The sequence below is a fragment of the Pseudophryne corroboree genome, chromosome 4 (assembly GCF_028390025.1).
Source record: "Pseudophryne corroboree isolate aPseCor3 chromosome 4, aPseCor3.hap2, whole genome shotgun sequence".
Classification (NCBI taxonomy): Eukaryota; Metazoa; Chordata; class Amphibia; order Anura; family Myobatrachidae; genus Pseudophryne; species Pseudophryne corroboree.
In genome coordinates, this window is record NC_086447.1 from 881102939 (window position 1) to 881115751 (window position 12813).

General features: G+C 42.6%; 1 protein-coding gene across 7 annotated transcripts in view; it reads left to right on the forward strand.

Moving 5' to 3' along the window:
• Nucleotides 1–12813, forward strand: part of BTBD9 (BTB domain containing 9) — a 260485-nt gene that overhangs the window by 162469 nt on the left and 85203 nt on the right. For all 7 annotated transcript variants that reach the window (XR_010176244.1, XR_010176243.1, XM_063918860.1 and 4 more), the window contains exon 7: nt 4235–4344. Coding sequence is in view for 5 of the 7 variants with exons in the window: in XM_063918860.1 (XP_063774930.1) it covers nt 4235–4344 (110 nt within the window). In the remaining 2 variants the exon portion in view is untranslated. The remainder of the gene's footprint in view (nt 1–4234; nt 4345–12813) is intronic.

Sequence of the window (12813 nt, forward strand, 5' to 3'; positions counted from 1 at the left end):
GATCAGTGACCTTGGCACGGTGCCAATCACTGACCTGGCACGCGGTCGGTCACGGACCTGGCACGCGGCCGGTCACGGACCTGGCACGCGGCCGGTCACTGGCCGATCACTGACCTAGCACGCCGCAGACTACTAACACGGCATGCGGCAGGTCACTGACACGGTACGCGGCAGGTCACTGAACGGCACGCAGCCAGTCACTGATACGGCACATGGCAGACTACCCGTGCTCAGCTCATAAGGTGTTCCAGTGTCGACCTTTTGTCAAAGTCGACCTAATGCATGTCGACCAAGACATTGTTGATACTTTGCCAGCATCACAATAAATGGAGCACCACCACCTCCCCCAAGGCTGCTGCATGTCAGTATAATTACCCCCTTATCACTGTTACTTGGTTGTACTGCATACATAACACTTACATAGTAACATAGTAACTAAGGTTGAAAAAAGACAATTGTCCATCCAGTTCAACCTGTTTGTGGTCTCCTATGCAGTCTTATTATAGGACTAGTTATTTTTATGTTAGGACTAGTTATAATAACTATAATGCGTGCCTACGCACCGTAACCCTGAATATCTTTATCCAATAGGAATTTATCTAACCCATTCTTAAAGGTGTTGACTGAGTCCGCTGTTACTACTCTCTCAGGCAGGGAATTCCAAACACGTATTGTCCTTACTGTGAAAAAACCTTTTTGCCTCAATGTGCGGAAACTCCTCTCCTCTAACCTAAGCGAGTGACCACGTGTCTTCTGTGCTGATCTTATAGAAAACAGGTCCCTCCCAAGCTCTGTGTATTGACCCCTTATATATTTGTAGATGTTGATCATGTCCCCTCATAGTCTCCTCTTTTCCAGTGTAAACATGCCTAGCCTTGCAAGCCTTTCCCCGTATTCCAGCATCTCCATGCCCTTGATTAGTTTGGTCGCCCGCCTCTGAACCTTTTCTAGCTCCAGGATATCCTTTTTGTAATATGGTGCCCAAAATTGCACACAGTATTCAAGATGTGGCTTCACTAGTGATTTATATAATGGGAATATAATACTCTCGTCCCTTGCATCAATTCCCCGTTTTATGCATGCTTATTAGCCTTCTTTGCTGCACTCCTACTTTGGGTACTGCTGCTTAATATGTTATCTATGTGAACCCCTAAGTCTTTTTCCAGTACAGAATCCCCTAATATTACCCCATTTAGTATGTAGGAGTAATTTTTGGTCTTACCCCCACAGTGCATTACCTTACACTTGTCTGTGTTGAATCTCATTCTTTATTTTGCTGCCCATGTTTCCAGTTTAGTTAAGTCGTTCTGAAGAGACTCCGCATGCCCCTCCGTATTTATAACCTTACACAATTTGGTATCATCTGTGAAAATTGACACCATGCTTGCTAGACCTACTGTTAGGTCATTGATGAAAATGTTGAACAAAAGTGGTCCAAGTACAGACCCTTGTGGCACACCACTTAGTACTTTAGTCCAATTTGAAAATGATCCATTGACCACAACGCGCTGCTCCCTATTATCTAACCAATTACTGACCCAAGTGCATATTGTGCTCCCTAGCCCTATTTCTTGTAGTTTTTATATAAGACACATGTGTGGTACAATGTCGAAAGCTTTGGCAAAGTCTAAAAAAATTATATCCACCTCCTTACCCTGATCCAGGTTCGCACTTACTGTTTCATAAAAGCCAAGTAAGTTGGTCTGACATGGTCTGTCCTTCACAAATCCATGCTGGTTCCTTTTAATGACCTTATTTGCTTCAAGGAACTTTTGAATACTGTCCCTTAGAATACTTTCCAATACTTTCCACACTATAGATGTAAGACTAACTGGTCTATAATTACCTGGTTCAGCTTTGCTCCTCTTTTTAAATATCGGCACTACCTCCGCTATACACCAGTCCTTGGGAACTATACCCAATTTAACCGAATCCATGAAGATCAAAAATAGAGGTCTTGCTAGTTCAATGTGCAACTCCATAAGAACCCTCGGGTGAATTCCAACGGGACCAGGTGACTTATTAATCTTTAACTTTTTTAATCGGTCACAGACTACCTCCTCACACAAATAAGCATTTAGCAGTGGGACATTATCTTTGTTGAGATTTTGTGTTGGACCCAGCATTTGGTCCTCTCTGGTAAATACCGTTGAAAAATCTTGTTCAGTTTGTTTGCTATATCATTATCATTTTTGATTAAGACTCCCCTTTTGTCCTTTAAAGGGCCTATACTCTCCTTCTTTAGTCTCTTACTGTTGATGTACTTAAAAAAAATTTGGGGATTCGCTTTGCTTTCTTTTGCTACTCGTCTTTCAGTTTCTACTTTAGCTGCTCTTATTCCTTTTTTGCATATTTTGTTACAGTCCTTATAGTGTTGAAATGACTCCGCAGTATTGTTTCTGTAGACTGTATAGTTCCTATACATTATGCAGTGTAGTATGGAGAACAATTGATCACTGTCTGGCCCATAAGAGTTTACACTCTAAATTCCCTACCATAAAAGCATAGTACGTCAGTATTTTCTGCCAGTATGTATTGTGGGTGAGGAAACACATACAAACCACACACAGACCCACCCCGCCCTGCTGAATCTTCATGTCTGTATGGATCATTACCTGTACTTACTGACAGTAACACCCACATGAGAGAGGACTGTTACTCAGGTGCTGCAGACACATCTTCAGGAGTAAACCCAGCGTAGTGTCTCTTTGTCTGGTGACTGCCTGTACAGGTTCACATCAGGTCACTGTCACTGTGCTGTGGAACTAACATCGGGTAATGAAGAAGAGGACGTCATCATGTTTAACCCTTTGTCATCCCTGGCTGCTCCTGCACCTGACACGTCTCCTAATGCAGCCCTGGAATCCCGTGCGCACTCTCTATAACGGTGCAGCTGAATTCTAGATCACACCGTGTTACACACATTGGCTGAGACTGTGCCTTGCCTGGGGACACTCAGCTATTATGTTGCCAGACGTTTTGTGCGATGGCAGAGAGGAGCGTGAAGCTTCTACCGATAAGAATTAGTTCAATTAACTTGTGGCTGATAATATATAAGCAGGATGTGCCAGCCTCGCCTCCGGTCTCATCATTTTGCTGCCTCACTTAACCCTTTCCCGGTGACTGGCAGCGATGGAGGGGTATATTCATATTGAGTTGATCACATAACATTACCATGTGCCGAATCCGGACATCTCCTATAATAATGTCACATGTCAGCGATAGCAACACGTGATATAGAGCAGGTACTGGATGGATGTGTGATAAAAGCCACTTAGAGCCATCACCGGAAACAAGAGAAGTCACTCATTCAGCAAGTGTTGCCCTCAGAATACTGATTCAGTTATAGGGACTGATTCAGACCTAATCGCAGCAGCAAATTTGTTAATGGGCAAAACCATATTGCACTGCAGGTGGGGCAGATATAACATGTGCAGAGAGAGTTATGGGCCCTACACACTGGGCGATAAAACTGAAAGATATGGACGATCTCATTCCTTAATGAACGAGATACCGTTCATATCTTTCAGTGTGGAGGCACCAGCGCTGGTGCTTCGTCGCTTGTGCATGCAGGCCAATATGGACGATCTCGTCCATATTTGCCTGCACTGCTATGGAGCCGGGTGTCGGGGGGAGTGAAGAAATGTCCCTCCCCCCCCGTCACTGCCCCCCCCCACCCCCCCCAGCCGCCGGGTCACCCGTCGGCCGTATCTGCCGTTCTGCAGCTCGGCGGCGGATCGCAAGTGTGTAGGGCCCATTAGATTTGGGTGGGGTGTGTTCAAACTGGAATCTAAATTGCAGTGTAAAAATAAAGCAGCCAGTATTTACCCTGCACAGAAACAATATAACCCACCCAAATCTAACTCTCTCTGCACATGTTATATCTGCCACACCTGCAGTGCAATATGGTTTTGCCCATTAACTAACAGATTTGCTGCTGCGATCAGGTCTGAATTAGGCCCATAGTCTACAGATGAGATCTGTGCTAGAGGCGTCTGTCAGTGCAGGGAAGCAGCAATCATTGTGAGCCCCTGATATAGAATGGCAGGATCAGGCCAGTAACTCACTGTATCCGAGATGACCCTGTATGCATGTCCCTGAAAGTGTAGACTAGGACTATTCATATACTGCGTCAGGTCTCTGTGTACTATATATGTACCTGAAGGTCTTTGTATAATATCATGCTCTGGTCTATGGTGATCAGCAATAATGTCATTAACATTTTGTCTTTCAGGTACGTCAGGATCGTGGGGACACACAACACGGTCAACAAGGTCTTCCATCTTGTAGCTTTTGAATGCATGTTCACACAGAAAACCTTTACTCTGGAGAAGGGTCTGATCGGTAAGAAACGTCGTCCATCCTCATCTATAACATGAATTTTGCTCCATATGCAAGTAGAATCCGGTAGATGCTGCAGCGTCATTATCTGTAATGTATATGTCATTGCACACACTGTAACTGTCAGTATAAAAGGGAAGTGGGAAAATGTTTGTCCTGAATAAAGTGACAAGCGGCCAATCATATCTCCACATAATACTTATCCTGCCAATTGGGGCAGATGTATTAACCTGGAGAAGAGATAAAGAAGTGATTAAGCAGTGATAAGCGCAAGGTGATAACGCACCAGCCAATCATTACGGATTTGAAAAATGACCAGAGCGTTATCACCTTGCACTTATCACTTCTTTATCTCTTCTCCAGGCGTAATACATCTGCCTCATTGTAACTTATGTTCCTAGCTCAAGATGACTGCCTAGCCTGGTACATGGGTAGGAGGAATAACCTGTTGATGCACCATAACTACTGCCGCCTAACCCTCACCTAGTAACCTCTGCTTCGCGCCAAAGACGGCTGCCTCGCCTTCTACTTTCATGGGTGTGACGAACATTCCGTGGATTATTGTACATGTATCATATTGGTTGTGTATTTTCAATCTCCCCAAAGTGTAATACTATCTCATGTTATTGCTTACCTCATCCATTCTAGCATATAAGTGTGCACAAGACGGCTGCCTCACCCGCTTCTGTGGTGGTAGGGGTGTCAGATCCGCAGATGATTCTGTAGGGATTTTGTATCTCACCTGTGTGCTGTATCGCTAATTCCCTTGTTTTGTATTCACCCACTGTATTCGGTGTTCACCATAGACGGCTACCTCTTTAATGTTGCTGTATGTATATACAGGGTGTCTGTGATTAAAGTGAACTTTAATTATAGACACCCTGTGTGTGTGTGTGTGTGTGTGTGTGTGTGTGTGTGTGTGTGTGTGTGTGTGTGTATATATATATATATATATATATATATAAGCATCAGTGGAAAAAAACGCACTTATTTCCAAATAAGAGAAATTGGGTGCTGCAATCTCATATTTCAATACATAGTCCTCCTGTGTAGAGCATACCCTTCAAGCAGCCTGTTCACATAAAGACCAGCACACCACGTTTGAATGCCAAAAAGTTCTTTAAATATTAATAAAGTGCAAAAAAATAACGTCAAATAGAGTTTCATACAGCAGCGACTAATGAAACATTTCCGATGGGTACAGGAAAGCTTAAAACCAAGGAACTTATCTGGTCAGCTAATAGATGCATCATCTTATCATGTTAAGCCCGACAGCTGTTTCGGTGCATGACCACCTTCCTCAAGGGCTCCATAAACAATAACCCCATAGTTGCTGCTTGAATAGCCAGGGTGCCCATCATCAGCACACGGATATCCCACACATGTGCCATCTCACTCACCTGTCCACTCGTGGCGAACTGGCCTCCGTCTCCACAGCTCCGCTGTGAACCGCACGCCGTCTGTCTTTGGAACGCACTTCCGGTTCCGGTCTGTGCGCTCATAATACTGTCCGTACAGGGATACGGCTACTCGCACATACTGGTCCATGCCACTAGTGTAACACGCCAGCAGCTGCTTAGTAACAGACCCTAATGTACGGATCCTCATTATTATACCTTGAATATGATAACTGGACTCGGGTTCATTTAATATGATATGTCAGACTGCATTGTGTATACCGCTATTCAAGCCCAGGGATTGGTTCCATAATAAGGTTCCATTGCACTTTCCCCTGCACACTGCTGACAATAACATATATGCCCAGTCCATCCAATCAGATAAACTTCAAATATAACAGGATACCAATTGGCCAGCGAGGGTCTGAGATTACTAAGCTATCACACAGTAAAGGATACCACCAAAGCCTGACGGGCGCCTCATGGCTATTCATTAGTAAAATCCACTATAATAAGCAACTGCCAGGAAAGATACTGTAACATAAAGGATTGATACAACTGGAATCAAAGACATTTTTGTGTTACATTACTAAAGTACTGTGCGTTATCACCTACAGAGACATGCTTGCCATTTGAATTAATCTGCATGCTGGAGGCAATACACTATATACAATACACATACTCATATAGCAATGACAAAATCTAGGAAAATTAAACATTGTCCCTTAAAACATATAGGACTTCACCCCCTGTGCAAGCAGCCCTCTCAAAGGCCCTATAGAAAAACATTCACATTTAATTCTTCATTAAGGCCTCCCGGATAAACTGTATCAAATTTATAAATCAGTTCACACTCCCGCTGAAGTAAAAGCTTATGTCGATCTCCTCCCCTCTTTAGGGGTCTTATTTGGTCCAAGGGCATAAATTTGAAATCCTTCAACGTATGTCCGGCTTCAAAAAAATGTTTGGCCACCGGTGGTGTACTTTGGTCAATTTTACCCATGGCTTTTTTGATGGAAGAGCGATGCATTCCAATTCTTTATTTTAGCATCCGAATGGTCTTGCCAATGTATACTAGTTGGCAAGGACAAATTATCAGGTAGATCACATATTTACTATCACATGTCATATGCTGTCGTAACAGATGTTTAACTCCAGTCTTTGGGTGCACAAAGAAATCACCTGTTAGTAGATGTCGGCAATTAACGCATCACCCACATTGATGTGAGCCATTCTTAAGTGATAGCCAATTCTGTTTGGAGACTGTCGGGCTTATATCAGATGATGTTAGTTGATCTTTCAGATTCCTACTTCGTTTATACGCAAACAATGGCTTATTCTTGCAAAAATCATTCATAATAGGGTCAGTCTCTAATATATGCCAGTGTCTTAATACAGAGTCTCTTAAAAATCGTGAAGCTATGGAAAACGTACTGGGAAAGATTAACCTATTGGTTTCCTTATCCTTTTTGTCACCGGTCAGTAAAGTTTCCCAATCTAGGGTCAATCATTTTTGTATTGCATCGTCCACATCATGTTTATTATAGCCTCGTTGGACAAAATCAGTCCCCATTTTATGTAAAGCTTCATTTAAAAGAGCAGGATTAGAGGTTATCCTGACTATTCGTGAAAGCTGAGCGAAGGGTAAACCCAATTTCAGTGGTTTAAGATGGAAACTTTCTGCCAGTAGTACTGTATTCTTATCAGTACTTTTCTTAAAGATCGATGTCTCGAAAACCCCTTCCTTAATGGGAATAGATACATCAAGGAAATCTATATTAGAGGGACTGCTTGCACAAGTGAGCCTAATGGTGCCTGTAAGGCTATTGAGATGTGAAAATAAATCATTGAGGCTTGTTAAATCCCCAGTCCACACCATAAAGATGTCGTTGATGAAACAAGCAAAAAACGCTATGTATGATGAAAATTTAGCATTATTGAAAAAATAATTTTTTTCATATTCATGCATAAATAAATTTGCGTATGCTGGGGCCATATTTGACCCCATCGCTGTTCCGCGCAATTGCAAATAAAATGTATTTTCAAACAAAATAATTTTTGTGCAAGATTATATCAATTAACAACAAGAAAAATTCTATTGCAGGGCCCTTATAGTGTGGACTGGTGATAATGGATTTATAAATATTCTAAATATTCTATTCCAAATATTCTATTTCATGAAAACTGGCCTTGTACGTAAACTTAGTTGGCCCATTTAGATCATTAATAGCAGACATCAATTGGATAAATGTTTCCTCAGTACCAGACCAAAAGATGATCAAGTCATCTATATAACGCATAAGTAGCTTGGCATGTTGTTGATAAATAGGGTTCTCATAAAATAATATGCGTTCTTGTAAATACATGTAGATGTTAGCATATGTCGGTGAGACATTGGAGCCCATAGAGCACCCCGATACTTGCAGATAATATTGACCATCAAAGAGGAAATAATTCCTATGTAGGACTAGGGTTAGTAATTGAATGAAAAATGTTGCATCTGGACCCTTGTAATGCTGGTTATTAGCCAGGAACCCTTCAACTGCCATAATGCCATCATGATGGGGAATAGCAGTATATAAACTCTGTACGTCTAAGGTACACATCAGCATGGAAAACGGTTCTTCTGTATATTGTTGTATACGTTTCAAAAAACTTGTGGTGTCTTTCACATATGACATTTCATGTACAATACACGGCTGTAGTAACGTGTCCAAATATTTTTACACCGGCCGGTATAATGAGCCCATAGCCGAAACTATGGGACGCCGAGGTGGGCATACAGGGTCTTTATGTATTTTTGGTGTGGTATAGAACAACGGTGTTCTTGGACATGTTTGTGTTAGGGCCTTCAGTATTCGTTCAGAGATAATACCATTAGTTTTAGCTGTATTCAATATAAGATCTAATTCCTGTTTGTATGCCTTAACAGGATTAGTAGATAACTTTTTGTAGACAGACTGATCCCTTAATTGACTCAAAGCTTCGTGTCGGTACGTAGAAATATCTTGCACCACAATCGCCCCGCCTTTATCTGCGCAGCGAATTACCACATCATCATAGGAAGCCAATTTTTTAATTGCTTGTCGTTCCCCTTTGGTGAGGTTGTACCGTTGCGTCGGGTTCTCATGGTTAAATTTGTGAATAGTCATCCAATAATCGTGTGAAACATTTCAAAGATGGATTCTGAACAGGAGGATCATACGAAGATTTGAGCATGCCCCTACAGAATTTTTCCACTGGATCTGCATATGAGATATTGGTCTCCGCCCTGCCAGGACTATCATAAAAATGTTCATGCAGGCGGAGTTTTCTCCCAAATTTATGCATATCAAGATTCCAGTCGAATTCTGAATGCGGAGTTGCAGGGACAAACGCCTTTATTTAATACTGAGATCTCCTCTTTTGTTAATGTCCTTGCAGACAAGTTGATTGGTTCCGATATTACCCTATATAATATCCTCTTATTATGTTTAGTACACTATGTTTTCCGATATGCATTTGTTTTTAATAACATATCTGACTTAGTAGGATCAGTATGTTTTTTAAAGCGCGTGATCTATTTTAGTGTGTGCAGACCGCTGGAGCTCTGACACCGGCTTTCTCGGTAGTCATGGTGATGCTAAAGCGTCTCCTCTAGCTGAGTCAGGCACGTCTAGAGTCTCCATGGCAACGTGGCGACACTGTGTGGGGCGTGATCTCTGGTTGTCCGTAGACTTCCGGGAGCGAGGGTCACGTCACCTCTGCGCACCATGGAGCCGCTGGCCGGGTCCCACCGCCGCATGTGCAGTTCGTTTGTTTATGTGGTATATAAGTAGGGTAAGTTAACACTGTATGTCTGTCTGTCATTTGTGGTGATTATATTGCATGTACATCCTGAAGACGGTGAGATGAACACCGAAACGTCGATGATGATTTAATTAAGATGACTTTTTGAATACAAGCATTTTCACAAAAATCCTCTGAGTGCCGTCCCTTTCGTTTGGTATAGTAGTGGATGCACCACTTTGGACTTGGACACCGGGGTAAGAGACTGTAATATTTTGAGTGCCGGACACAGCAAATATATATATATATATATATATATATATATATATATAAAACCTAATCTCCGAGACCAGTCTTTAACCTATTGCCTGGCATGGCTGCATCAGATGTGTTCACACCAGCAGGTGCCTCATCTGACCTGGTCACGCAGGATGCGACCAGTCAGATAGACAGTGTTTGCGGCTGCAGGGAAGAGAAACTTCCTGCTGCTGCTCTCTTCTGGTCCCTCTACCTCCCTGCACCCTCCCCCATTATTGGCCGTGCTTGCGATCACTGCTGATCGGACAGCACGCCAGAGCCCCCCACCCGGCGGCTTCAGACAACAGCAACCACTGGGGATGTGTAAATTAACCCCCCCCCCCACACACACACACACACACACACACACACTCACACACACTCACACACACTCACACACACACACACACACACACACACACACACACTCCCAGTGTGTATTTGGTGGAAGCACACCGGCTGAAATGAAGGTCGCAATGTTTCCAATGTTCTCAATGCTCCAATGGTGCTGACCAATGTTCCAATGCTTGGGGAAAAAAAAAAAATCTTTACAAATATCAAAGAAATATTTTTTCTTTTTCTTTTCTAAATAAAATTATTTTGGATAAGTTTAAATTCATGTTCTTCACCTAATTCACTCATACAAAAACCTGACAATTACTAAGCGGTTTTTGAAAAAAAAACATTTTGTCTGTTAAGTGGTTAATTACAAGATCATGGAGTTTTATTTGCCCCCCTGAATTACCATGACGCTTCGCTCTCTCTGATTATAGACACCCCTATGGCAGTTTTATTGAAGGCAGAGCCTGCGTGCGTTTCTTCATGCTTCTGTTGAACTGAATAATTTCCACTTCCAGCATTAGCTCTCGTATTATTAATATTTAATGACTTGTCTTCTTCCCGTTAGCATACAGTGTCATTGTATGTATCCTTAGGTAAGTTTATCCTGCTTGCCCCATAACCCGTGCGCAGCCTGCTCAGCGGCAGCGCCACCTTCTACAAGGCTATGCCTGCCTGCTGTGCTGGGCGTTTCTCCTCTGCGGCAGAACCATAGTTACTCCTGTGTATTCACTGTTTAGATAACTTCTCTCAATTTGTAGACGCAAGAATTGTTGCTGGAAGGAAATACGACTTTTGATAGGTTTCCAGGCTCCTGTGACTAATTAAATCATTGATTTTAAGTCAGAAACTAATTAAAGGATAACTTATGAGGAAGGTGCAGTTCCTGGAACAGTTTACTATTTTATTGTTGCGGCAAGTAGTTTTTGGTGTTTAAACAGACTTGACATTCTGGAGAACTCTAGAGACAGCTTGTCAATATTACATGTTTGTCAAGTTGTCCATGTCATGCTTTTTTATATATATATATATATATATATATATATATATATATATATATATATATATTGAGTCCTATGTCCTTTATTGAGGCAGAGATTTCTACATTAGTTTCTGGTTTTATTGTCATGTTTGTACTTTATGATTGATCCATAGTACAGCAGGGAGCATCCATGGGTTATTTTCTTGTAGCCTACGTTCTTCCCTATTGGATGGATACTGGAGTTGTGTCTGCACGTAAGATGGTACAGTGATGCTTCATCTGCATTCTGTAGAGGATAGCGTCATCAAATCCCATGTTGGAGAGGACATGGAGCTTTATCTGCATATTGGAGAGGACATGGAGCTTTATCCGCATGTTGGAGAGGACATGGAGCTTTATCCGCATGTTGCAGTGGACATGGAGCTTTATCTGCATGTTGCAGAGGACATGTAGCTCTATCTGCATGTTAGAGAGGACATGGAGCTTTATCTGCATGTTGGAGAGGACATGGAGCTTTATCTGCATGTTGGAGAGGACATGGAGCTTACTGTGCGTGTTGGAGAGGACATGGAGCTTTATCTGCATGTTGGAGAGGACATGGAGCTTTTTCTGCATGTTGGAGAGGACATGGAGCTTACTGTGCATGTTGGAGAGGACATGGAGCTTTATATGCATGTTGGAGAGGACATGGAGCTTTTTCTGCATGTTGGAGAGGACATGGAGCTTACTGTGCATGTTGGAGAGGACATGGAGCTTTATCTGCATGTTGGAGAGGACATGGAGCTTTTTCTGCATGCTGGAGAGGACATGGAGCTTACTGTACATGTTGGCAAGGACATGGAGCTTTATCTGCATGTTGGAGAGGGCATGGAGCTTTATCTGCATGCTGGAGAGGACATGGAGCTTACTGTGCATGTTGAAGAGGACATTGAGCTTACTGTGCACGTTGAAGAGGACATGGAGGTTTATCTGCATGTTGCAGAGGACATGGAGCTTTATCTTCATGTTACAGAGGACATGGAGCTTTATCTGCATGTTAGAGAGGACATGGAGCTTTATCTTCATGTTGGAGAGGACATGGAGCTTTATCTGCATGTTGGAGAGGACATGGAGCTTACTGTGCGTGTTGAAGAGGGCATGGAGCTTTATCTGCATGCTGGAGAAGACCTGGAGCTTTATCTGCATATTGGAGAGGGCATGGAGCTTCATCTGCATATTGGAGAGGGCATGGAGCTTTATCTGCATGTTGGATGGGACAGTGGAGCTTTATCTGCATGTTGGATGGGACAGTGGAGATTTATCTGCATGTTGGATGGGACAGTTGAACTTTATCTGCATATTGGAGAGGACATGAAGCTTTAGCTGCATGTTGGAGAGGACATGGAGCCTTTATCTTTATGTTGGACAGAATAGGGGAGCTTTATGTGCATGCTGGATAGGACAGTGGAGCTTTATCTGCATGTTGGAGAGGCCAGTGGCAGTTTATCTGCATATTGGAGAGGGCATGGAGCTTTATCTACATGTCCGAGATGACAATAAGCTTTATCTGCATGTTGTAGAGCAGGCATTCCCAGCCTCGGTCCTCAAGGCACACTAACAGTACAGGTATTAGTGATATCCAGGCTTCAGAACAGGTGGTTAAATCAAAATAACTGAGGTACTAATTAAATCACCTGTGTTTAAGCATGG